General features: G+C 44.0%; 2 protein-coding genes across 7 annotated transcripts; both read left to right on the forward strand.

Annotated features, from left to right (window-relative positions):
- Positions 1–539: 539 nt before the first annotated feature.
- sfi1 (SFI1 centrin binding protein) lies at positions 540–15,234 on the forward strand. 5 transcript variants are annotated; one of them, XM_061833976.1, is made up of 31 exons: positions 540–740; positions 1,219–1,290; positions 1,383–1,493; positions 1,563–1,657; positions 1,743–1,860; positions 1,935–2,037; positions 3,051–3,207; positions 3,271–3,432; positions 3,519–3,589; positions 3,667–3,759; positions 4,736–4,833; positions 4,906–4,972; positions 5,844–5,974; positions 6,354–6,435; positions 6,534–6,706; positions 6,998–7,070; positions 8,211–8,291; positions 8,650–8,724; positions 8,825–8,920; positions 8,995–9,091; positions 10,102–10,223; positions 10,317–10,391; positions 11,789–11,863; positions 11,953–12,165; positions 12,236–12,396; positions 12,470–12,550; positions 13,960–14,194; positions 14,277–14,340; positions 14,401–14,521; positions 14,608–14,704; positions 14,793–15,234. In XM_061833976.1, the coding sequence occupies exons 1-31, from the start codon at positions 676–678 to the stop codon at positions 14,934–14,936; spliced, it is 3,408 nt and encodes a 1,135-aa protein (XP_061689960.1). In that variant the 5' UTR covers positions 540–675; the 3' UTR covers positions 14,937–15,234. The 5 variants fall into 5 exon arrangements, with proteins under 5 accessions (XP_061689960.1, XP_061689957.1, XP_061689958.1 ...); XM_061833973.1 differs by lacking the exon at positions 540–740 and adding an exon at positions 755–1,152; XM_061833974.1 differs by lacking the exon at positions 540–740 and adding an exon at positions 755–1,152 and having other exon boundaries at positions 14,277–14,310.
- A 482-nt stretch (positions 15,235–15,716) lies between these two features.
- sxph (saxiphilin) lies at positions 15,717–24,680 on the forward strand. 2 transcript variants are annotated; one of them, XM_061832489.1, is made up of 17 exons: positions 15,717–16,292; positions 16,450–16,613; positions 16,679–16,778; positions 16,857–17,033; positions 17,714–17,876; positions 17,962–18,026; positions 18,097–18,254; positions 18,739–18,925; positions 19,013–19,161; positions 20,778–20,874; positions 21,729–21,776; positions 21,845–22,030; positions 22,109–22,256; positions 22,436–22,518; positions 23,810–23,994; positions 24,189–24,375; positions 24,454–24,680. In XM_061832489.1, exons 1-17 carry the CDS (start codon positions 16,238–16,240, stop codon positions 24,498–24,500), a joined length of 2,199 nt encoding a protein of 732 aa, XP_061688473.1. In that variant the 5' UTR covers positions 15,717–16,237; the 3' UTR covers positions 24,501–24,680. The 2 variants fall into 2 exon arrangements, with proteins under 2 accessions (XP_061688473.1, XP_061688474.1); XM_061832490.1 differs by having other exon boundaries at positions 20,781–20,874.
- Positions 24,681–25,012: the final 332 nt, after the last annotated feature.

Below are 25,012 nucleotides of genomic sequence, written 5' to 3' on the forward strand. Positions count from 1 at the left end.
GTCCGACACTCGTCTGTTTGTTAGCAAACATTACACCCAGCGTCTCATTTTTTTTAAAAGCACATTGCGCAGACAGTTTACCGCTGTGTGAAAATATACCAGCTATAAACAGAAACTACTTACCCGCTATGACGGCTGAATATGAAAATAGTTGACCAATAGTTCACGTTAGTCAACTAGCTAGCTAATCTAGCCGATTCAGCTAGCTAGCCAGCCAGCCAGCCAGCCAGCTAGCTAGCTAACTAGCTGAGAATGCCCACCCACCAAAATTTACACCGGCCGAGTTATTGCAGTGAGTTAAAAAAACGGACTGTACTAGGGTGACTTGAAATAACTACACCATTGGAGTCTTCTGAAAGAATAATCTGAAATACTTGTCTACACGTTCTCTGTTTCCCGAGTCGTAGCACCAATTTTTCTCTGATCGCCGCTTTAAGAAGGTCCTCGAACGCTCGCGCAGTGCCCCTTGCGCCTTTGTACAGTTCCAACTAGTCCGGTAACTTTAATTGCTATCGTTAATAAAATTGATGTTACAGCAATAAGTCAACTTTAATAAATATGCGAATGATTATTTAAAAAAATATAAATAATTTTGTAAAACTGTTACTACAATATAGATACATTTTTGAATTATGATCAGGCATATATTTGGACAGCCAATCCTAGCATAGGTGTATGCTCGATTTGTGGACTTGGCTCACAAGCATCACCGCTCGGCGTTTCGTTAGCGCTCAAAACAGGTAAGATCGCAAAATCGGTGCTAACAAGAAAAGAATTAAACCAACCGAGAGCCCTCGTTCGTTGTCACGTGACACGGAAAAACAAATGCGCGGTCGCCCCCCGAAATTTTCAAGTTGAGGTTGCGAATAGATTTTTAGACACTGGCAACAAAATTAAAAAGTTTAACCACTATCATAGTGTCTGATCCACGTTATTCTTTTTAACGAGTAACGGTGGAATTCTACTCGAATGGAGACGTTTCTTCGTAATAATGGAAAAAAAATCGAGACAGTCGAATCTCCAAAGAGGCACATTACACAGCGTCAGATTTAGTGTCGATACCAAAGCGTGTAGAGTTCAAAGCAGGAATATTCCTTATATTGTTGGATACAGTTGGGACAATTGTGAAAGAATTAAGGAGCTGAGAATAAGGTGCAAAATGTATTTCATTTCTGTTGCTGTACTTTGTCAGTTGTCTCACCTATTTCATCTCTACAGACACTTGGCAAGAAAGTTCCTAAAAATATGGACACGGAACACTTTTGGTCGAAAACTTCCTCATGGAGCCAAGTAAACATTTAAAGATATTAATCAAAGTCTGTAGAAATTCTCGACAATCTGATTTCGTGTCATTTCTGCACTTTCTGGTTTTTGATGTATAGGTGTCATTATGACAGTGTGCTACTGAGAAAAACATTCCAGGGATGGAAAGACGAGTGTTGGGAATCCGGGAGGGGCTGGAGTCTTTCAGTACGTGCAGAGTATCATTACAGGTCAGTGCCTATGATATACTTATGATTTATGAATCAGATTGACCTCTCAATGACGTGTCTTTGTTCAAGGTATAACCTGCTGTACGTGACATTCCGAAGCTGGCAAACTTTTATGTCACTGCAAATAGAAAAGAAGAGGCGAATTCAAAAAGCTCAAGAATTTGGTAACTTTTTGATAATGTTGAGAGGTTGAATCTTTAAATGTAGACCTTTCTTGAATGTAACGCCTTTGTTTTTGGTGTTCACCAGACGATAAGCGCCGTATGCGTCAGATTTGGGATAAGTGGAAGATTTTCATCCAAAGAAATCGGCAGAAAAGCAGAGCACGTCAAATAGCTCAAGAGCAACACAGGCGGACTCGTCTTCTGTACGTAAAAGTTTTTCTACTGATGCATACATCTGTGGGGTTTTAATATTTATTAGCACTCTGTGTTCTTCCAGTTCAGTATGGTGTTTGTGGAAGATGAGGCTCCAAGAGCATCAAAACATTTGCACTATGGGTGACCAAGGCTTAATGCACGGAGGATTGAATCTACATAGCAAGGTGAAGATGAAGCTTCCCCATTTCTCTCCATGCTATGCTTCTTCAGACGTTTTATGCCATTGCTTTTATACATCACCGCAATGGATTTGGGCGGCACGGTGGATCAGCTGCAAAGGGTTGGCCTCACAGTTCTGAGGTCCCTGGTTCAATCCCGGCCCTTCCTGTGTGGAGTTTGCATGTTTTCCCCGTGCCTGCGTGGGTTTCCTCCGGGTACTCCGGTTTCCTCCCACATCCCAAAAACATGCAACATTAATTGGAGACTGTAAATTGCCCCTAGGTGTGATTGATCTATGTGCCCTGCAATTGGCTGGCATTGATTTCAGGGTGTACCCTGCCTCCTGTCCGTTGACAGCTGGGATAGGCTCCAGCACTCCCCGCGACTTTTTTTTTTTTTTTTAAAGGAATAAATACTTCATAGAGGGGCGACACGGTGGGTCAGCTGGAAAACGTTGGCCTGACAGTTCTGATGTCCCAGGTTCAATCCCGGACCCGCCTGTGTGGAGTTTTCTCCCTGTGTCTGCCGTGGGTTTCCTCCGGCCACTCCGGTTTCCTCCCACATCCCAAAAACATGCAACATTAATATTAATTGGACACTCTAAATTGCCCCTACATGTGATTGTGATTGTGAGTGTGGCTGTTGGTCTCCATGTGCCAGGGTGTACCCCGCCTCGTGCCCGTTGACAGCTGGGATAGGCTCCGGCACACCCCGCGACCCTTGTGAGGATAAGCGGCTAAGAAAATGGATGGATGGATGGAAATAGTTCATAGATTAAAGCAAGCGACAGCTGGTGAATGTGAAATGCACATTTAAAATGTAAAAACATTCAGACATGTACATTGGATATGGACATTACAGCGATTTTATCGAGAGTTTATCCATTTTATTTCAGATCTATTGTAATCTATAAAGGCAAAATTACAAAAAAAAAAAAAAAAAAACGGTTGAAATTTTTCTGGACCTAACTATGTATATTTGTGTGTAGTAATGTATCCTATGCGAAAATCTGTGACAGGCATTTCTTCAGCAAAAAGAGCTGCAATCTGCTCCTTGTCCCAAAATACAGAAAGAATCTGAAGCTTCACTTCACTTCAGCAGCACAGCGACAAAGAAATCATTGCATGAGTGGCAAAGCGTCGTCTCCTGTCAGCAGCACCAGAAACCATTTAAAGGTTCTCACTAAGAGTTTTCGCTAAAAGATTTGCCGTTCGTCTTACACTCACTCGGTCATTCAGCCGTAGCAAAGCACCTCGCCTGTCTTCACCTGATGAGGCGGAGCTGGAGTGTGTGGAGGCACGAGTGGGATCGCAAACAGAAGGAGGAAGAACGTTTGCAAGCTTCAGGGCAGCTGGCAGGTCGGGCATCTCAGCGGCGAGCCCTCCTGCACTGGAAGGCATGTATCCTCTTTTAAACCTAGCGTTAGCTTTCGCGCAAACGCCATCCTATCAGTAGAGGGGTTTTGGATTCTTGAGCTCCTCAGCAGATGTGACATGGCGCAAACAAAAAGCCGATAAGGGCCAAATGGCAAGTCAACATCACCACCATCGCTTGCAGGTCAGATCCAAAGAGTGAAGCTGTTGTAATCTGCTGTGTTACGCACTGTACTGATGACTCTTTTCTTCTTCCTGCAGCGTGCTTTACTTCAGGGTCTATCTTTGAACGTGTCCCAGAACAAAGCTAAACGGCTAAATAACAATACTGCAGTTCAACATCTTCACCGGACTGTGAGTTGTTGACATTCTACTTCAACTGCACTCACCATACAGACAATACATAATAAGAGTGTATTTTTCCTTCTCATGCAACATGCGTGTGGCTTGGTGGTCAAGCCAAGCACACCCGGCTCAAAGCTCTGAGGCAGGGTGTTTGAATCTGGGCTCCGGCCTTCCTGTTTGGAGTTTGTATGCTCTTCTCATGCTTGCGTGGGTTTTCTCTTGGCCGTAGGGACTATGCTCCCTCACACATCCCAAGAAAATCTCTTATTAGTTAATTGAAGATTCTAAATTGTTCATAATTGCAAATGTGAGTTTGATTAGTTGTTTTGTCTATAAGTGTCCTGTGATTGGCTGGTGACCAGTCGAGGTTGGAACACACCTTTTGCCCAAAGTCAGCTGAGATCGGTTCGCTCCCACTCACGACTCTACTGAGAACATATGAATATTACATCTAGCTCCCAAAATGACACGGAGCACTTCCATTATTTATGAATTAATGCCTCTATTTATTCACTAAAAACAGAAGTTTCTACGGTCAGATTTTTGTCAAGGGCCACAATAAGTTATATCACTGTTTACCTAAGTTTATTAAACCAAGGTATCCATTGTACTTTTGAGAAATCTGAAGGCACACCACAAGCCAATAATACAAAAATAATTAATAATAATACAAAAAAAAAAGATAATTTTGTCACATTTTGGCGGCACGGTGGATCACATGGTAAAGCGTTGGCCTCACAGTTCTGAGGACCCGGATTCGATCACGGCCCCAGCGGGTCCAGGATTGAACCCTAACCTCAGAACTGTGAGGCCAACGCTTTACCAGCTGATCCATTGTGCTGGGTATTTGTAATTAATACATTGTAAATTTCTGAGAAAATAAAATGAAATTGGATCATTTCTCACAGCACACCAGAAACATATCTCCATGGTTGGGGATCTCCGAAATAAATAAATGTTGTGTTGTTATTGTATTTTTACATAGGTCCTAAATAAACATTGGAAGCTGTGGAAAGAGCGACTGGAGGAGACTGAAGACAAACCTTTCCAAGCTCTGACAGACCTGGCATTGACCAACTACAGGTGCTTTTCATTTCTTTTTTTATGTGTATTTGCCATAAACATCTCAAGTTTTTTTTCCGCTTCTCTTTTCAGGACGCATCTGTTGAGTCGCTGTTTTGACCACTGGAGCGAGAAATTTGCACACCAAAGACATATGCAGGTATTTGGACATCCACGTATGCCTCGTTCACATCTGTCAATTTTCTATACCGCATATCCCGTTCAGGGTCACAAGGAGCTGGAGCCTTTCACATCTGACTTGGGACAAAATGCGGACTACGCTAGTCAGTTGCAGGGCAAACGTAGAGACAAACAATCATTCACTGTCACAATAATGTCACTAGTTGGTAAGTCAACCCAGGGTGCCTGCAACAGATTCAGATGAAGTCAGTCACCATCAGTAACTGAAAATAAGTATTTGAACACCCTGCTATATTGCAAGTTCTCCCACTTAGAAATCATGGAGGGCTCTGAAATTTTCATCATTGGTGCATGTCAACTGTGGGAGAGATAATCTCAAAAGAAAAATCCAGAAATCACAATGTATGATTTTTTTTTTTTTAACGATTTATTTGTATGATGCAGCTGCAAATAAGTATTTGAACACCTGTCCATCAGCTAGAATTCTGACCCTCGAAGACCTGTTAGTCCGCCTTTAAAAGTCCACCTCCACTCCACGTATTATCCTGAATCAGATGCACCTGTGCGAGGTCATTAGCTGCATAAAGACACCTGTCCCCCCACCCCCATACAATCAATTAAAAAAAATGAGTGTAATTAAAAAAAGTGTAATTTCTAACTTGCAATACAGCAGGGTGTTCAAATACTTATTTTCTTCACTGTATGCAAGTTCAGCTTTAAATGCGATATTGAGCAGAAAATGTGACGAGAAATCACAGCTTGCATTTACGGGCGACAGTCGTTCATCCGTAAGAAGCTTTGGAACTGGACATTGATGGCAACTACCGCTTGCCTGCTTCTTGCTTCCTGTCGAATGCTCGTTGACTGGCTCTTCTTATGCTGCTGTGCAGGAGCTGGAATGGCGTGCTGATGTTTGGTTTGAAGAGCACCTTTTGGCCCATTATTTCAATTCGTGGTGTAAATATATTCTGCAGAGAAGAATGAAGAAGGACAGGAGAGAGAAGGCAGTTTTCTACCATAAGTGGGTGCATTTGCTGTCTCTTGTTCTCGGACTATTAATTTAACCCATTCGTGGGCAGCGTCCCATTTTCCACGCATTATAATCCTTCAGTATATCAAAATATTTAAGTGTTTTAATCTGATTCTGATTATGGTTTTTGGGACAATCTACTAAGAAAATCCAAGTACCCTCTCGCGGGCAGCGTCCCATTTTTTGGGACAAGATTATAAATTAGTAAAGTTATCGTATAACTTAACCATAAATGGAAAAAAAGTGTTATTTCCTTGATTGTGGCCTGTTAGGAGACTTATCTCAACAGGGCAAAAAATTGCCACCCTGCACATGAATGGGTTAATCCCGTTTGGAAAAGAAAACATTGTTTTGACACCTTTTCCTTCAGACAGCGCCTGTGCACTTGGGTGTTGTGCACCTGGCGGCAACAGTCAGAGAACCACAAGGACGAGATGCTGTCGTTGCGAATAGTATGTTGTCGCTTTTATGAATTGAGTGAATCACAATTGTAATATGTAGTGGGCACAGAACAAACATTGCAGCTGATGGCGCGCAATGCGTTCCCCAGGCCATTCTCCACGAAGAGCAAGGCCACGTGCAGAGAGCCTGGGCTCGATGGAGGAAACGGACGAAGCAGCTGCAGGAGAAGCACCAGCAGGCGTCTGAACGTCATTACCCGCAAAGTCTTCCCCACGTCTCGTTGGAGCAGAGGGAAGACGCCACCAGTGAGTTCCAGGCCAGGTGAGGCGAAGCAGACCTCTTCCTTCTGTTAGCCACATTGGCAATGTATTTTTTATATTTATGTTATCTTGTTATACTGACTGAATGACGAATGAATGGTTTTGTGATTGATTGCGCAAATACTTAATAGTAATATAATAATAACAAGCTACACTGTGTTAATTTTTATGTTACAATATTTGTGTGTTTAGCTCGATTAAATAATACATGGTGCTGCAGCATCAGTGTTAAACTAAAAGTTTCTTGTTGTAATTAAAATATTAATGATTGGAAATTATTTTTGTACTTTAGGACCAATGACCGGCAAGCTTGTCGCCAGGGTGAACTTTACAACGTCAGATGGGCTTTGGATAGGTGGAAAAAGGTGATCGTCTTTTACAGTACAACCTCGGTTCTCGACCACAATCCCTTCCAGAAGGCGGTTTGAGAAATTATTTGTTCGAAAACCAAATCGATGTTTCCCATTACAATGAATTGAAAAAGAAATAATGCGTTCTAAACCTGCTGAAGAGATTTACATTTGAAAAATGTAAATACAGTGGTTCCTCGGTTCTTGAACGCAATCCGTTCCAGAAGGCCAGTTGAAAAACCGAAACATACGGAAACTGAAGTGCGTTTTCCCATTGCTATGAATGGAAAATGAAATAATGCGTTCCAAGCCTAAAAAATTGTTTTTTTAATCTTTTTTTTTTTAAGCTTTTCCTGATAATAAACTGCATAGTAGAAATACATGTATAGTTGAAATACTTTATATAAGTGTGCATTGCCGTGTTTGTAGCGACTCGGCCCCCAGACTTGTCAACTTTTTTTATGAACAAAAAGTGCAGAATAACTTTAAACAAACAATAATGAGGGAAAAAAAAAACGCAAAAAAACTATTTTTACAAAAAGTAACATACAAAAACATTAACTCGTAATGCGCGTTAACAAAATCTTGGAAACAAAATGCAGAAATCCTAATGGAACAGAGCATTATTAAAGTTCACAAGAAAAAAGCAATGCAAAATTATCAAGTCCTGTGTCAAATCTTTTCAGTTGGGGGTGACTCGCCCCCTGGAAGTTCTTTTCTTTTCCCAAAGAACTTATCTAGTGTCACTTCTTTGGAGCCATGATTGTTGATTAATAGTCCTCAAAAGGAAGAAAAAACAGTCAGTAAATGTAGCTACCGGGACACATCTGCGTACAGAGGCTGCGTTATACACAATAACAACGCGCATCGTGGGTCAGCTGGTCGGGCCACGTGCATTATGTTATTTCCGGGTTTTGTCGGGGGCGTTCGAGTACCGATTTTCGCTTGAAAACAGAAGCAAAAAAATCTCAAAATTTTCGTCCGAAAACTGATTTATTCGAGAACCGAGTATTCACTATATATTCCTTCCAACATTTTCTTGTACTTCTATAGTGTGAAAAGAAGCATTTCTGTTTTGAACAGCTCATACAGAGCCAAGTGATACATTTGTGGTGAAAAAGTAGCACGTGTAGCAAACAAGTTCATTTGTTTCAGTTTGTTCAGAGACAGAAATTGACAAAGGTTCAGCGGTGCCACGAAAACAGAATTGGCAAGCACAGCTTCGAGCCCTGGAAGGTACATGCAATATACAAATAACATGAACATAACAATGAATTAATATCCGTGTTAAGTCAACATAATTACACAGTGAGATGAAGTACAAGAGTTGTGTGCAATTTCTGCTTTTAGAAATATACTAATGTGCCATTTTAATCGACACTGTCAGAGCCATTAATTTAACAATTTTTTTACAACTGCATACATATTGTCAGATTTGCACCCATCAATCAAAATTGAGCCTTATCATTTTTGCAAAGGTCATGTTTTCAATTTAGCTCTTGCATCGGATCTAATTTGACTGTACTATACTGTAGCTAATTTTATTTCCAACGTGTATAACACATAATGTTTGTTTTTTTTTTAATGCAAATAGCTCCACGACACACTCAAAACATTTGAGCCGACAGAACGAGCACTTTGGCATTGGGCCCTCACTCTTCAAGCCAAGGTATGGCCAACCTGCTTCATCCCTTCTTGCGGTAAACATGAGTGCAGGAGGCAGGAGGACACTTGTTTTGAATGTGTTTATTTTTGGGAATCCACTGGAGATGCTGTATGGGTGGAGGCTGTGGGTCATAAAGAAGCGCAGGAAGAAGGTGGAGGCGTTTGAAGCTGCTCGGGTGAACAAAATCCAGCCGCAGAAGGTGAGCTTGATGTGCTTAAGGGACAACTTTTTGGCCTGGAAGGTACACTCAACTAAAAGTGTGCATTAAATCAGGTGTTCCTGGCCTTGGGAGAAGAATTAAAGGATGGGGTTTCTGGCCGGCACCAGAAGGGAAAAGTACTCAACAGTCCTCAGAGTTCTTTCAATCAAGGCAAGATTAAAGCATACACCTGGTTTTGGGCACCAGAGATAAAGAAAACATATTCAAAAAATACAAAAATAAAATTGAAATGTGATAAGATTAGCACCACGGAAATAAGTTAAGTACGCGGGAAACGACAATTACTCTCTGCATCTTAAAAATGTTTTAAATTGCATATCAATGTATGAAAATGGGGACGGCTCGGTGTCTCCCTCGGTAAAGTGTTCGCCCCCCAGTTCTGAGGACCCGGGTTCGATCCCAGCCCTCCCTGTGTGGAGTTTGCATGTTCTCCCCGTCCCTGTGTGGGTTTTCTCCGGGCACTCCGATTCTGTCCCACAACCCAAAAACGTGCAACATTAATTGGACACTCCAAATTGCCCCGAGGTGTGATTGTGAGTACGGCTGTTTGTCTCTATGTGCTCTGCGATTGCCTGGCAACCAGTTTACCTGTTGACAACTTGGAAAGGCTCCATCACACCCCGCGACCCTTGTGAGGATAAGCGGCTAAGTAAACGGATGGATGGATCGGACAAGATTAAAGTTGTAATATTACATAAATAAAACGCAACGTCAAAATTTCCATGTGACCAGCACAAATGTCTCACGCTAGTAACTTGCTGGATCATATCATAACTCTCTAAAACAGCAGGTCAAGAGGAACTTACAGATATGAGCCGGAACATTCTGAGGTTCTGTGTTTGAATTTACCGCACCTCTTGCCCAAATTCAGCTGGGATAGCCCCCAACACACCCCCGCAACCCAAATTAGGATCAATCTTAGAAAATGGGGAGAGATGTTAAAAACACCTTGGGATGATTCCACTCAATCAGATTGAATAAATTCAATTGCCACAAGAGGTCATTTCAGCGGCTTAATCATAATAATAAATAATATTATAATAATATTATTAAAGCTCGATGATGACTGGAACTTCAAATACAACACTTGAAAATATACCAAAAATATAGTCATAAGTAGCTGCATCAGCAACTGCATTTCTACTGTCGTGTATCACCAGTGGAGTTGCTGCGGAGGGAGCGAATAAGCACGGAAAAAGCCCGGAAGCATTACAACTCCAAACTGCTGTGCAAAGCGCTGAGAGCGTGGAAGACGCAGCACCAAACCCGCCTCAAATATCAGGTACATTTATTCACCGGCTACCTGCAACCGTCGTATTAAGCAATTCGACCCTGTGCCGTCATCGCGTCTCATGACAATGTGGTGGTGACGCAGGGGATGAAACGACAAGGAATCTTGTTGCTGAGACTGAAGATGTACCGGACCTACTTTGCACTCTGGAGGAGGAAGGTTTGTGTTCCTGCATTTCCGGTTTGATCCAGTACCAGAACTATTTGTCACGGCTCACTCTGTTCTTTAATCCCGGCCGCTGGGTTTTTACATTAGTATGTGCCCTGTAATGTGCATTTTTTTCATCCTCTCCCCTGTAAAATTGATTCAGCAAAAATCATTTATTCCTTTATTTTTTTTTTTTTTGTCCAAACAATTGGTTAGTAAAACTATTGTATATAATACAATTTAAAAAAAATGCAAATAGTCTATTTTGTCAGATAATATTAATAGATGAGTATGTGTCAGCTGGTAAAGCGTTGGCCTCACAGTTCTGAGGTCCCTGGTTCAATCCCGGGCCTTCCTGTGTGGAGTTTGCATGTTTTCCCCGTGCCTGCGTGGGTTTTCTCCGGGCACTTCGGTTTCCTCCCACATGACAAAAACATGCAACATTAATTGGACACTCAAAATTGCCCCAAAGTGTGATTGTGAGTGTGGCTGTTTGTCTCTATGGGCCCTGTGATTGGCTGGCGACCAGTTCAGGGTGTAACCCGCCTCCTGCCTGTTGACAGCTGGGATAGGCTCCAGCACTCCCCGCGACCCTCGTGAGGGTTAGCGGCTAAGAAAACGGATGGATGGATATTAATAGATGAATGTAATGTGATAATATATTACTGTAACATTATAACAACACTAATGTAATAATATGAATGTAACGATATTATTAAATTACTTATTGTAATAAAGTATTTAAAGGAATTACAATGTTATTCATAAAATGAACAATTTTACAGACAAATTTAAACTTTTTGTATAACTTGATCGATGAATTGTCATGAGCAAGGCTGGACCGCGGTCAAGAGGGGCATGGCCTGGCCACCGCTCCGAGCGGTTTCATCTCTGAGACCTGTTGCCGGTCACTGTGTCACATGAGGCAATGTGATTAGGCCAAGTATTTAACTTGGACTTTTGTCACTGGTTTTTACCAGTTCGTTGAGTATGCTTTCCCACATCCAGGTTTATTCCGCCACTGCGCTATTATAGTCCAGTCACGCTTTGGGTTATGCTCTTTAGTTGACTCACAGTTATCGGACATTGTTTCTTGTGTTTTGGATCCTACCATCTTGGACTGTGTTGTGTCATGCACAACTTTTGTTTATAATAGAACCCATTGAACATCATGTCCTCATCTTGGACTCCTGCATTTGGGTCCGCCCGTGCACCGCTGGTTCGTGACGCGAATGTTTTTTTTAGCAACAAAAGTTTGCCCACCCCGTGTCTTAATTGTAGTGGAGAAAACACATAGAAGCAGATCCTTGAATCAATACCTCTCTGATAGCGTCGTCAGAATTACCAATGGCAAGTAGGTTATGCTGTTGCTAAATAACCTGTACATTTACTTTTATCCGTGCAAACAGCTCCAGTTCAAACTCAAAGTGTCTGAGCAGACCGAGCAAGCGCTCTGGCATTGGGCCCTCACTCTTCAAGCCAAGGTATCAGCCCCCCACCTGTTCCCTTCCTGCTTTAAGAATCAGCATTGACACAACGACTTGTCCGACTCTCTTTTGGAATCCTGCTGAAGGTGCTGCACGCGTGGAGGCTGTGGGCCGCAGAGCAGCGTAGGAGGAAGACGGAGGGGGGGGAAGCCGCTCGGGTGGTTGAAGACCACCCGCAGGGTGCGGGCATGACACGCGTCATGACAGACAGCAAACCCGTGAATGACATCAGAAGGAGCCTGCAAGAGCTTGGAACACAACGAGAAGAAGAACCAGCGTGTTCACAATGGGAGGAAAAAGTATGTGGATGAATTTTAGCTCATTCCTCTTGACAAAACCCATTTCAAGCCGTCCGCTTCTTTTCTGTAGCAAAGGCTCCATATTCAGAAGGTGGTGAAGTGTTGCGCAATGAGGTGGAAGCGGCGGGCCCTTTGCAAGCCACTAAAAAAGACGGTGACCTTTTGTAATCCTGATCCGAAACCTGTTTCTCGATCTGACACGGAGGAAAGCGACACAGACGACAGTGAGCTGTGAGTCCATAACGGCCGTTAAAAGTTTGAAAATATTGTCAAATGTAATATCGTGTTGCCTTCTCACTTCAAGAATCCATCCCATAATGCGACGCCAGACTCGACGCTGCGAGGAACTGTTTGAGGCCTCACTGAGCGTATTGCCATATGACGGGTAGGACTTTTAATCATATATTTACATTTTTCCACTGGTTGCAATATTTAAGTATAGAGCTCGTGCACGTGACATCACCATTTTCACGGCGCCATATTGCCGGTCAAAAAGAGGTGCTCGACAGTGTGGGGGATGTTGAACCGGAGGAGCAGAATATTCGCAATACCCGAAACCTGTTGTGCTGTTGGTTGTCACAACAGACGAGACAGATATTCAAAGAGGTCATTTTATAGAATACCAGCTGAAAAGACAAGAAAAGATTGATGGATTTCAGCAATTAAACGTGATGGATGGTGCCCAACCAAATACAGATGACTGTGTAGCGATCACTTCAATTCTTGTGGGAATTCTTCTTCTCAATCTCAAATTCCCAAGAAGTATTTATAATGCCACGCTGGCTCATTTGAGAACAATGCGTTAAAAAAAAAGAAAAACAGAGTCGTCTCCAACGTACACAGAAGCGTGCTACGGCCACACGTTAATCTTCGGTAAATCTCTCCCCTCCAGATTTTTTTTTTTTTTAAATATGCATTGTTCTCAAATGACTCCAGTGCTTATTTCAAAAAAAGAAAATAAATCGTCGGTCACACAGAGGTTTACCTAGGTTAACGTGTGGCCGCAACACGCTTCCGTGTACGGGAGCTGAAGCCTATCCCGGCGGTTTATTTTCTTTTTTTAAATACGCGTTGAACTTATTTGAGAACAATGCATATTTAAAAAAAAAATACATCTGTCACGGAGCGGTTTACTGAAGTTTAACATATGGCCGCAACGCGCTTCCGTGTACGAGGAGCCGACTCGCTGTCCAAAAACAAACATAGTTAATGAATGCGAGTTTGTGTAAACGCAGGGGTCGTTTATTTAAATATTGGTATTTGCATTGAAAAAATCTGAATGGCTCCATCACGAAGTGGGATTTATTCTTGATTGAGAACAGATCCAGCAACGAAGTATTTATATGCTTTTAGACTTTTCTAGGCTTTCAAACTCTTCTGTGTAAATCTCGACGACTTACTCCCCAGATACGCGTGTAGATCCAGTTGTCCGAGACAAGCGGAAGCCGGTTAACAGTCCAATTTCTTATTGGCGAAAACGTCGACTTTGGCATTAAACATGGGTCCTTGATGCCAAGTGTCTCATTTTTCCACTTACCTTCGTTTATTATGACCTTCTAAATGTTTAACGGTAATGGACAAAACTCTGGGTGTCGTCCTATAAGACGTATTTTCTGGTCGTCTCCAACCGACTTAGCATTGAAGAATTCTTTGTTTGACCGGCACTTCCGGCCAGTGAGGTGATTTGATGACATAGGTGCACGAGCTCTATATAATTTATAATGTAACTGTGGATTAAATAGTGAACCTTGCAGTCATTATCACAAAAGCGTTGTTTGGTCTTTTTTTGTTCAGCTGTCAACATTCTGCCGGAGCAGCCCAACAACTGCGGGAGCACATTTCTTCATCCCGGACGGCTCTACTTGCACTGTCATCCTCTCCCCTCCGTCGTCCTTTCATTCCGTTCAGCGGAGACGAGCGTCTTGTGCCACCCCAGAAAGCTCCCATTTCCATCACGGACCGGACTCAGGCACAGCGTGAGCTGCTAATGCCTCCCACTGCTTTCATGAGCACAGAAAACAGAGGACAGGTAATAATTACTGCTTAGACTGTGATGTCTACATCGATTCACCGCCATGCCATCAACCTTCCATTTGTTATTTGTGTTTAAGTGGGGACGTGCCAGCGTTCTAACAATGGAACCCAGTATAGAACATTTTTCATCACAACCTTCAGGTACATTCCAATTAACTTTACACAAATTATTTTGAGCATTTATTGTGGTGCCTCTTCAAGACGTACACGCGAGAGAACTTAGCGGAGAGTCGGCGACCAATCGAAGCTCATCGCTGATAAGTGAGCTGATGAGCATCCAGCAGGACATGAAGAGCTTCCTGCAGGACCGGAAGCAGCTCAGGTGAGCGCTCGTGCCGACGCTGCGTTCCCCTCGCTCTTTTGTATAATTCTAGTCGGTCATTTACCGGAGGGGTTTTGGCTACACAGGCTCTGGCAGAGAGTGAAAAATGTCTTGCAGACTTGGCTGCAGACCAGCGGAAAAGAGGAAATGGATAACAGAGCAGTTTGTCAACAGGTGAAGGAGGTAAAGGAGCGCTGTTGGTTTTATGCACATTCATATCCAAACAGAATGACCCGACTTGCCTCTCAATTGCTGATTTGCGTGTTGACAGCTTGAGGAGCGCATCGAGAGATTGTCCTTTGAGCTGGGAACACGAAGGCTGACGATGCGTTTCCACGCGGAAAGGCTACAACATTTACAAGCTGTCCTCGACTGCTCGGGGTTTTCTTCTCTTTGTCGACAAGCGCGGATGTGAACGTAACGTTTCGCGCAATGATTGAGAGTTAAAGTCTGGTCAATTCATTATATTTGTTATTTTTCTCAACGGTGTACCGTGTACATCTGATTATGTGCGTCATTTTAATGTCCTGCTGTGTTGAAGAGTTGGTGAAGTAGAATATAGTTCATGTCACATCCATATTTGACTTGAACACAAAGCCAGCGTATACTTTTTAAACACTTTCCCGTTGTAAATGTTCAGGGTTTGCTAAAAAAAAATCATCTTTGCTTACTCATCAAAATGTAAAAATGAATAAAAGCACAACCAGCCCTTTTATGATGTGTCATCCTGTTGTTTCAAACCCCCCCCTCTCTCAATCTCTCAAATTTCTTTAAAACACACGTTTTTATTGGTTTTATTGATAGATTTTTTTTTTTACCACTTATGAAATTCACATCACTGACTTCCTCTATCAAAATGCCAGTTGTCGACAACTGAACACAAACTCAATTATTGTAAAATGAAATTACATCACATACTGATTAGACTGCACGGTGGAGCATCCGGTAAAGCGTTGGCCTCACAGTTGTGAGGACCCGGGTTCAATCCCAACCGTCCCTATGTGGAGTTTGCATGTTCTACCCGTGCCTGCGTAGGTTTTCTCCGGGCACTCCGCTTGTCCTCCCACATCCCAAAAACATGCACCATTAATTGGACACTCTAAATTGCCCCCAGGTGGGATTGTGAGTGCGGCTGTTTGTCTCTATGGCGACCAGTTCAGCGTGTACCCCGCCTCCTGCCCGTTGACAGCTGGGATAGGCTCCAGCACTGCCCGTGACCATCGTGAGGATAAGCGACAAAGAAAATGGATGGGTGCTGATTTAAATGACATTCAATATTCATGATTTTGATTGTGGGAGCAGAAAAGCACAAAGCTCCTCGTGGGCCGCCATCTTGGGTCTTGCGCAACCGTGGCGCAGTCACCGTGTGCACACTGCTGAATTGTTAAATGCAAAATTCTCTACGTGTAAACTGGACTGTCAATTGTGTTCATAACAACTGTTGGCAAATGAGGCCCATTTCACTTCGAGCTTTCTCACGCTATTCCCCAAAAGCTTAAAAATGGGTGTTGTCCCGTTTCCCACAGTCGTTAAATGTTTCCATTCGTATGAAAAAAGCCCTTTCAGGATTTACCCTGCGGCTGATGTTGCTCGGTTGTGTTTCTGTTTCTCTGTTACGCCCTGTGCCGCTAATTCTTTGGGCATGTGATGCAAGACTCAAGGCTTTTTGTTTAAGAAAGTGAACACTCGTTACACGGCGACCTACAATAGGGCACAATGAGACTTATTTGCATCATCTTACTGCATTTCATTTTTGTCTGCTGCACCTCAAGTAAGTATTGCCGTCGAGATCGATAGATTGTTTTGCTGCCGTGTTCAAAATCTTTTTTCTTTTCTAATCTTTGCTTGGCAACTGAGTTTTTTTTTTTTGGAGGCCTTTAGATATGAATACAGATGACAACTGACACAAATTCTTCCTTGCACAACAGCTAAGAAGATGCGTTGGTGCACAGTGTCCGATCCTGAGCAGAGGAAGTGTGCAGAAATGGGGAAAGCCCTGCTCGCCGTGCCGCCTCCAGCCACTGCGAACGCTTTTCCCGGACTTTCTTGCATCCGAGCCTTCAGCCTGACTGACTGCATCAACAAGGTCACGGTGAGTCAGCCCACCGCCCGCCCGAATGCAGTAACAAACAGTAAGCAAGCGACTTGTGTTTTCAGGCTAATCGCGCAGATGTGGTGACGCTAGAGGCGGGAGGTGTTTACTCTGCGATGAAGGAATTCGGCCTCGCGGCTGTCGCCAAGGAGACGTACAGCGATGGTAAATATCCGCTAAATTCTGTGACATATCCTCATCGTTCAACCATCTGATCCGGTGTTGATGTCATCTGACCTGCAGGAGGCTGCGTTTTGTCTGTGGCTGTGGTGAAAAACAGCAGCTTGTCCGTAAAGTCCCTGCGGGGTCTCAGGAGCTGTCACAGTGGGTTCCGATGGACGGCCGGGTGGAGTCTTCCGCTTGGGTTCCTGCTGTCCCGCAATTACCTGAGCTGGTCGAAGGAGAGGCCGCTCGCAAAGGGTGATGAACGTGTTTTAAATCTGGGGTCACCAATTCTCTCAGCTCCCTGAAGGTCCCTTCGCTCTGGTTCTCTTTACAAGTCTAATGTCCAGTTGTTGGCAAACCAAGCATGGGCATTTTTTTTTTCTGAAGGCGGGGATATCCCCCTATAGCTGCAGCAAAGCTCCTGAATCCCATGGTAACAGGTCAGCACAAGGCTGTTGGTGTAGGCCCTCTATGTTTGTACCTGCAAGTGCACCGCAAACTTTGTCTGCCACCCCTTGTGTCTTGATTGGTTGTTTTTCCTCAGGTGTGGTGGTTTCTTAAAAATCAAAGATTTATGTTGTTTTTTTCTTTCAACATCATTTCAGTCATGCAGTAATTTTCAACAAATAATGGATGACAAAATATGGTTTTTTGTTTGTTTGTTTTGAAAATGACAAACTCCAAATTCAATTGGTCGATCAAGGAAATAATGTCCATCCCCCTTCCAAGCTAGGCCTATAAATCATGCTTGTATTAGATTGGTGGGAAATTATGTATCCCAGTACTAATACAGAATAGCGATAGTAATATTCAGTCCCAACATCAGGTAACCTCCGTTTTTACTTCCTGTCGGTGCAAATGATTCTTTTCCTCGTGCTGCTCCCACCTCCGTCCCTTACTAACACCTTTTACTTATTTTCTTCCTGCACGGCCAGGCGTGAGCGCCTTTTTCAATGCCAGCTGCGTTCCCGGATCTGCTGCCGTGGCGCCACATCTCTGTTCTCTGTGCCGAGGCCAGAAGTCTTACGTTCGACAAAAAAATTTACACTGCGAGATGTCTCACAGCGAACCTTTCTACAACAGCTACGGAGCCCTCAGGTCACAATCACTTAAGATAAGATCTTTGACTTTGGGTGTAGGGTAGGATGCAGAAGTGTATAATGCTGTCTTTCCTGTGGCACAGATGTCTCAAGAGTGGTGCGGGAGATGTTGCATTCGTGGACCATTTGGCACTTGAAAGTATCGAAAGTAAGTGTTCCTAAAATATTACTTTCCAACGTGAAATCAACACTTCCTTGGATTGTGTTTGCTCTGCCAGACAGTGAAAGGGACAAGTTGAGGTTACTGTGCACAGACGGCACCCAAGCGCCACTCAGTCATTACAAAACCTGCAATCTGGGCCGAGGTCCAGGAGCGGCCGTGGTCACCCGATTGAGCTTTCGGACGGTGGCTCGCAAGTTTCTTCTCACGCTGCAGGTATGCCGCATGTCTGTGATGAATCTCCTGTTCGTGTAAGGACGGTTAGCAAACTTTATTGGTCTATCCGTCCATCTATTTTCTGCGGGTCATCTGACTACTATGCTCATCACAGTGTTTCTCTGCCACTTCAGTTTAGTCCTAGTTCATAGTTTACAGTATGTCCTGGTCATCAGACCTCACTGCATGTCTTTTTGATCCTGCCTAGCCTAGCGTTTCTGTACCTCTGCCTTCTCGGACTGCTTACACCGTGTATGACCTCAGTTTTGAATAAAACCTACGCCTAACATCATTTCCTCGTCTTGGACTCCTGCATTTGGGTCTAGCCACCCACCGGAGGTTCGTGAAAGAGTAGAGAGATGAGTTGGAGGCTAAAGCAGAAGGTTACATACTTTTAGCAGTATATGTGCAAGACTCTTACTGTTAATGTGACATAGTCTCAATTCTTGCGATTCTAATGCTATTTATTTTGTACATTTCATAGACGCTTTTTGGCCGTCAGGGCCGTGAGAGGCATCGCTTCCAACTCTTCGACTCATCTTCTTTTGGGGAAAGAGACCTCCTTTTCAAAGATGCCACAGCCAAACTAGCTGCTCTGCCGGATGGCGTGGACCTCAGTCAGGTGTTGGGACTGGGTTACATAACACTGCTCAAGGGTCTCGGACATGAAGGTGCTTGCTCCATCGGGGTGTGTCTGTTGTGGTTACTTGTTGATCATGTGCGTGACTTGACTGACGTTTTTGTGTCTTTGTGTGCAGGAAGCTCGCTGGAGGACAGTGTTGTGCGGTGGTGCTGCATCAGCCACGCGGAGCTGACGAAATGCGAGCAGTGGGCTCTGAACATAGAGTCAGACCCGCTGGTGTGTGTTAGAGCGGCCTCCATGCGAGACTGCGTGAAGAAAATTAAGGTAATAGCACGCACGGTGTTTCACAAATAGAATAGAATAGAAATAGAAAAAAGATCAGTGTCACATAAGACATGTAGTCCGAGACACTTTCTTAGCCTTCTCTGCCATACCATAATGCGTTCCTGGAAAGATCCTCCACAACTCTTGTCTTCTTAGCCGTTTTGATGTCGTCCAAGTCTTCAAAACAGGTCCCCTCGATGACCTCCTTGCGCTTGGGAAAGAGATAAAAAGCATAGAATCCAGCTCGGGTGAGTGGGGAGGGTGGTCCAATATGGTGGTGTTCTCCTTGGTAAGGAACAGTAGGCTTCTAATGTGGATTGTGAGCAGGCACGTTGTCATGGTGAGGGACCAGATGCTGAAGGAAATCCGCGTACCTGTGCCAGTTTATCGTCTGGCCACAGTGAAGGGGGAAAATTGCCTCGAAATATCTCTCGCGTGTGACATTAGTCCAGGAACTTTTCTGACACATCTCATATACTGTCCATTCCTGTGATTCTCAGCCGTGAATCTCAACTAGGAAAACATAGCTTTGAGATCAGCACAAACTGAAGGTGGTAAACTGGTGTTGTGGAATATTTCTGAAATGAAGACCTAAGTCTAAATCATCATCAGTCAGACACATATCTTTCATGTATTTTCTTAGGACGGGAAGAGAAATGAAAAAAAAAAAAATAAACAAAATAGAAACGATTTTGTTCAGCAAAGCACTTTCTCTGCCTCTGACTCAATTTCATGGCAGGAACATTATTGCAGTTTGTCTTTGGATGGTTCACCCCCCGCCCCCCAGGATATTTTTACTTAAAATTGTACTCACTTTTGTTGCTGTGTGTTGAATTACTGTATAAGCTGTACTCTACAAACGTTACATAGAAGCAAAGTGTTATTTTTTCAGTTGTTCCATAAGAAAATATGAAAAGACATTGACAAAAGCGGCACGGTGACTCAGCTGGTAAAGGATCGGCCTCACAGTTCTGAGGACCCGGATTCGATCCCGGCCCCGCCTGGGTGGAGTTTGCATGTTCTCCCCGTGCCTGTGTGGGTTTTCTCCGGGCACTCCGCTTGTCCTCTCACATCCCAAAAACATGCACCATTAATTGGACACTCTAAATTGCCCCATGGTGTGATTGTGGGTGCAGCTGTTTGTCTCTATGTTCCCTCTGATTGGCTGGCAACCAGTTCAGGGTGTACCCCACTTCCTGCCCATTGACAGCTGGGATAAGCTCCAATACCCCCGCGACCCTCATGAGGATAAGCGGCTAAGAGAATGGACGGATGGATATTTACATAGACTTGAGATGCATATTCACTTTTATGAGACAGTCTTAAATGAAATTGTTTGGCTGCATTTTGTGCAATAGTAATATTTCATTTTACTATATTCATTTAAAGTATGTACATGATGTCTTGTTCAGCTTCTTAATAATTTGCTTCGAAAGGCACTCTTAAAATTTCCGCATTTGTGGTTATGTTTCTAATTTTGAAAACAACATTGTCTTTATAGCTTCTCTAAAACTATGTCTGGACTTAGCGACAATAGGAAAATGCAGGTCCCATGATGACAGCAGTTGAGATCCTCTGCCTTATTATAATCTGAATATATTCTATTCTGTGCACAGCAGGATGAGGTGGACGCGGTCTCACTAGACGCAACTCATGTATATATTGCAGGAAAATGTGGCCTGGTTCCGGTCGTAACGGAATATTATGGTCAAGGTATGTTGGTATTTCCTGTTCCTATCGTTAACCTACATCAGGGGTGTCAAACTCATTTTTGTCGCGGGCCACATTGTAGTTACGGTTTACCTCAAAGGGCCGTTATGACTAAAACCATAATCTTTAATCGCCTCATCATATTTACACATGAAATTTATAAACTCATGTCATGAGCCAGCGGTGCAGGGGCGGACCCAAATGCAGGACTCCTAGTCAAAGGCATGATGTTCAGTGGGTTTTGTTGTAAACTAAAGTTGTGCACGACAACACAGTCCAAGAAGGCAGGATCCAAAAAACAAGAAACAATGTCTGATAACTTTGAGACAACTAAAGAGCATAACAAAAGCGGGACTGGACTACAGTGGCGGAGTAACCCTGGATGCGGTAAAGCACACTCAACAAACTGGCCAAAGCCAGTGACAAAACTCCAACTTAAATACACGGTCTAATCACAGTGCCTCATGTGCAACAGCTGTGACCGACGACAGGTGTCATAGATGAAACTGCTCAGAGCGGTGCCGCGCCCTTCTTCATGACAACTCATTTTGAATCCGAGATCAAGTGTCATGGGGTTTTTCAAACATTGTTCATATTTGGGCACACAAAAATGCTTACAACATCTCAACGTTATCATTTATGATACGTGACAATTACAAATTTTCGTATAGGTTTTCACGAGAATCGTGGAAGTTGATGTGGATGATTTGCCTCCGCGGGCCGCATAAAAATCATCCGGCGGGCCGGATCTGACCCCCCCCCGGGCCTTGAGTTTGACACCTGTGACCTACATAAACATGCTTTGAATCGACTAATTCGCACTTGTCAAAAGGATTGTGGCTGTCTGTTTTCTTTAGATGGAGAATGTATGGCAACTGGAGTATCTGCTGGGCAAAAGACAGAAGGTAAGACAGTCTGAGCAGCTTGAAGGACTCCGGACATCTCCAAAAACCTTGCCTGCGACTCTGCTCAGTGTTGCCTTCGGTCGTGGGCGTGGCAGTGGCCAAGCGGTCCAACAGGCTCATCGCCATGGGCACCCTCGGGGGTCGTCGCTCCTGCCATGGCCACATGCACAGCCCCGCGGGGTGGCTGCTGCCGTACGCGCACACGCTCAGCCGGCAGCACGACAGCGGCCACGCAACTTGTGATCCAAACCGAGGTGCTGCAGAATTTGTTGATCACGCCGTCCGTGTAGCAAACAATTGCCTTTCAACTCGACCCTTTCCACTCTTGTCAGTGTACGGCGCCGTGTTTTGGAAAGGATGCCTTCCCGGCTCTCGGGGGAATCTGTGTAAAGTGTGTCTGGGGGGCACGGGCGAGGCGACAACCAAACGCTGCGCTGACAACCACAATGAGCGTTACTATGGCAACATGGGAGCTTTGAGGTATGCGTTGTCGCTCACATGAGGACAGTTGTGTTTCATTCTTTTATATTCTTAGGTTAGTTCACATGCATTGGGAGAAGGGTGAAAAAGCTCGTCATGTGTGTCAATTCTGGTGTACGGGAATTGATAGGTATGAGCTGTAAATGTTCGTATAACTTAAAACTATTTTCTGTTGGTAGGTGTCTGGTTGGAGATCCCAGTGGCAAAAGCTATGGCGATGTGGCCTTCCTTGAGAATCACAACCTTCAAGACAACATTCTCAGTAAGATCATGAATGAACGACAGGATGATTGAAATTTACATTTTGCTGTGTTCGATAATGCATTAATTTGTCGCATTCTTGCGACATTTTAGGCAAGTGATATCCAAAACAAACTTTTAGCCACATGTATACAAATAATAGAACACCCACAGGCATAGAGTCTTTATCCTCTGCAATGAAAAACTAATGCCATAACTGAGAGGCCCAAAAATCTGAGCCTCTAGTACACAGGTGTCAAACTCAAGGCCCGGGGGCCAGATCCGGCCCGCCACATGATTTTCGGTGGCTTGCGAAGGCAAATCATGTATGTCAACTTCTGTGATTCTTGTTCAAATTTGTACCAAAATTTCAAATTGTCGTATCATAACTGTGTGTATCATAATGTTGAGGTATTGCAAGTGTTTTTACGTTACCACGCATCAACAATAGCCATTACCCGTGATTTCTGATTCCAAAAGTAATTCAAAAATTTCATGTGTCAGTATGAGGCGATAAATGATTTTTATGGTTTCAGTCATACCTCTGAGGGTAACTGTAGTTCCCAATGTGCCGCACGATAAAATGAGTTTGACACCCCTGCTCTACTACATCCATCCATCAATTTTCTTTGCCACTTATCCTCACAAGGGTCGCAGGGAGTGCTGAAGCCTATCCCAGCTGTCAACGGGCAGGAGGCAGGCTACACCCTGAACTGGTTGCCAGCCAGTCACATGGCACATGGAGACAAATAGCTGCACTCACAATCACACCTAGGGGCAATTTAGAGTGTCCAATTAATGTTGCATGTTTTTGGGAGTTGCGAGGAAACCGGAGTGCCCGGAGAAAACCCACGCAGGCACGGGGAGAACATGCAAATTCCACACAGGCTGGGCCGAGATCGAACCCAGGTCCTCAGAACTGTGAGGCCGATCCTTTACCAGCTGACCCACTGTGCAGCCCCACTCGTACAGTATATCCTTATTTCTGTGTTATACTGCTCCTTGGTGGCCAAAATGTACACACTGAATAACCAGTACAATGTGAATGGCCACAGTGTGATTCATTTTTCTTTACAGTATAACATCATAAAATGCTATTTGTCTCGCTAAAAACATTTTCTTTGTAAGTTTGTTTGGGAGGGCGGAACAGATTACTGCCATTCTCATACATTTCAATGGCGAAAGATGATTTCAGTTAATTGAGCTGTGTGTGATCACGGATTCAATCATATTTGTACCTCAGACCACCACTGTATGCAGTTACTTTAAAACCACCATGTGGACCGTTACTTTTCTGGCATGTTCTGCTTTAGGTTTGAATTCCTCTGGTTGGGCAGAAGGGTGGACGCCGTCGGACTTTGAGCTGCTGTGCGGGGACGGACGTCGGGCGTCGTTGTCCGAGTGGGAGAGCTGTCACTTGGGCGTCATCCCGCCCAACACGGTCATGACCCGGCCGGTGCTCACGGCACGGGTTTACAACTTCCTCGTCAAGTCTGAAGTGAGCATACGGGCAACCGATTTTTCATTTTGATTTATGCCGTATGGGGAAATAAGATTCTGACATACCCCCAGAGCCATAACTTTAGGAACACCTGTGTTTATTACAGTTGCTTTCAATAGTGTAAAACCGCACTACAACATGCTGAGACAACAATGATCATCTTTATTAGGGAACGCGTTTCAAACTTTCAGGAAACACTGGCGGCCAAGCCAAGATCCGAGTTTAAACTCTTTGAATCTCGACGCTACGGCGAAAGCGATTTGTTGTTCAAAGACGTGACCCGATGTTTCCTCCACACGAGCCACGCGGATTGGCGCTCCGTTCTGGGAGAGGAGTTTTACAGCCGCGTGGAAGCTGCCTTCAACTGCACCCAGTCTGGTACTAATACAAACACATTTGTATCATGAAATACTATGCAAAATGTAACAAGCACATGCATTTTTTTCCCCTTTACAGCAGACATCTTACACTTCTGCAGTCAAGATGTGTGCAGTCCACTTTAATGGCCACTGAGAATCAGTCCAAATAATTTTGATTAATCAGTTTGTGTGTCAAATACTTTAATGAAAGGCTGATTCGAAAGTTCCAACGGATCACAGGATTTGTTGCAGATACGGGTTTCTCTTGGTACCACTTTCCTTGTCATAAACTCATTATGTGATGTATTAAAGAGTACTGTAGAAGTGACGCTATCATAACTTCTCTATGTTTACCTTGTTGGGGAGGGGGGGGGGGGATGTTGGGCTAGCGATTAGCACCTCTCAGTTTCAATGTTCTAATCTGTCTGGCCTTCCTTTGTGGGGTCTGCATGCCCTGAACTGGTTGCCAGCCAATCGCAGGGCACATAGAGACAAACAACCACACGCACAATCACACCTAGGGGCAATTTAGAGTGTCGAATTAATGTTGCATGTTTTTGGGATGTGGGGGGAAACCAGAGTGCCCGGAGAAAACCCACGCAGGCACGGGGGGAGCATAAAAACTCCACACAAGCAGGTCCGGGATTGAACCCAGG

The sequence above is a fragment of the Syngnathoides biaculeatus genome, chromosome 10, assembly GCF_019802595.1.
Source record: "Syngnathoides biaculeatus isolate LvHL_M chromosome 10, ASM1980259v1, whole genome shotgun sequence".
NCBI classification, from domain to species: domain Eukaryota; kingdom Metazoa; phylum Chordata; class Actinopteri; order Syngnathiformes; family Syngnathidae; genus Syngnathoides; species Syngnathoides biaculeatus.

Coding starts and splice junctions, on each gene's coding strand:
- sxph (XM_061832489.1), top strand. CDS start 16,238: ATGAGACTTATTTGCATCATCTTACTGCATTTCATTTTTGTCTGCTGC. Junction 19,162..20,777: donor ACTGCGTGAAGAAAATTAAG/GTAATAGCACGC, acceptor TTCTGTGCACAG/CAGGATGAGGTGGACGCGGT. Junction 21,777..21,844: donor TGCTGGGCAAAAGACAGAAG/GTAAGACAGTCT, acceptor GACTCTGCTCAG/TGTTGCCTTCGGTCGTGGGC.
- sfi1 (XM_061833973.1), top strand. CDS start 992: ATGGAAAAAAAATCGAGACAGTCGAATCTCCAAAGAGGCACATTACAC. Junction 8,921..8,994: donor ACAAAATCCAGCCGCAGAAG/GTGAGCTTGATG, acceptor GCATTAAATCAG/GTGTTCCTGGCCTTGGGAGA. Junction 14,705..14,792: donor TTTGTCAACAGGTGAAGGAG/GTAAAGGAGCGC, acceptor GCGTGTTGACAG/CTTGAGGAGCGCATCGAGAG.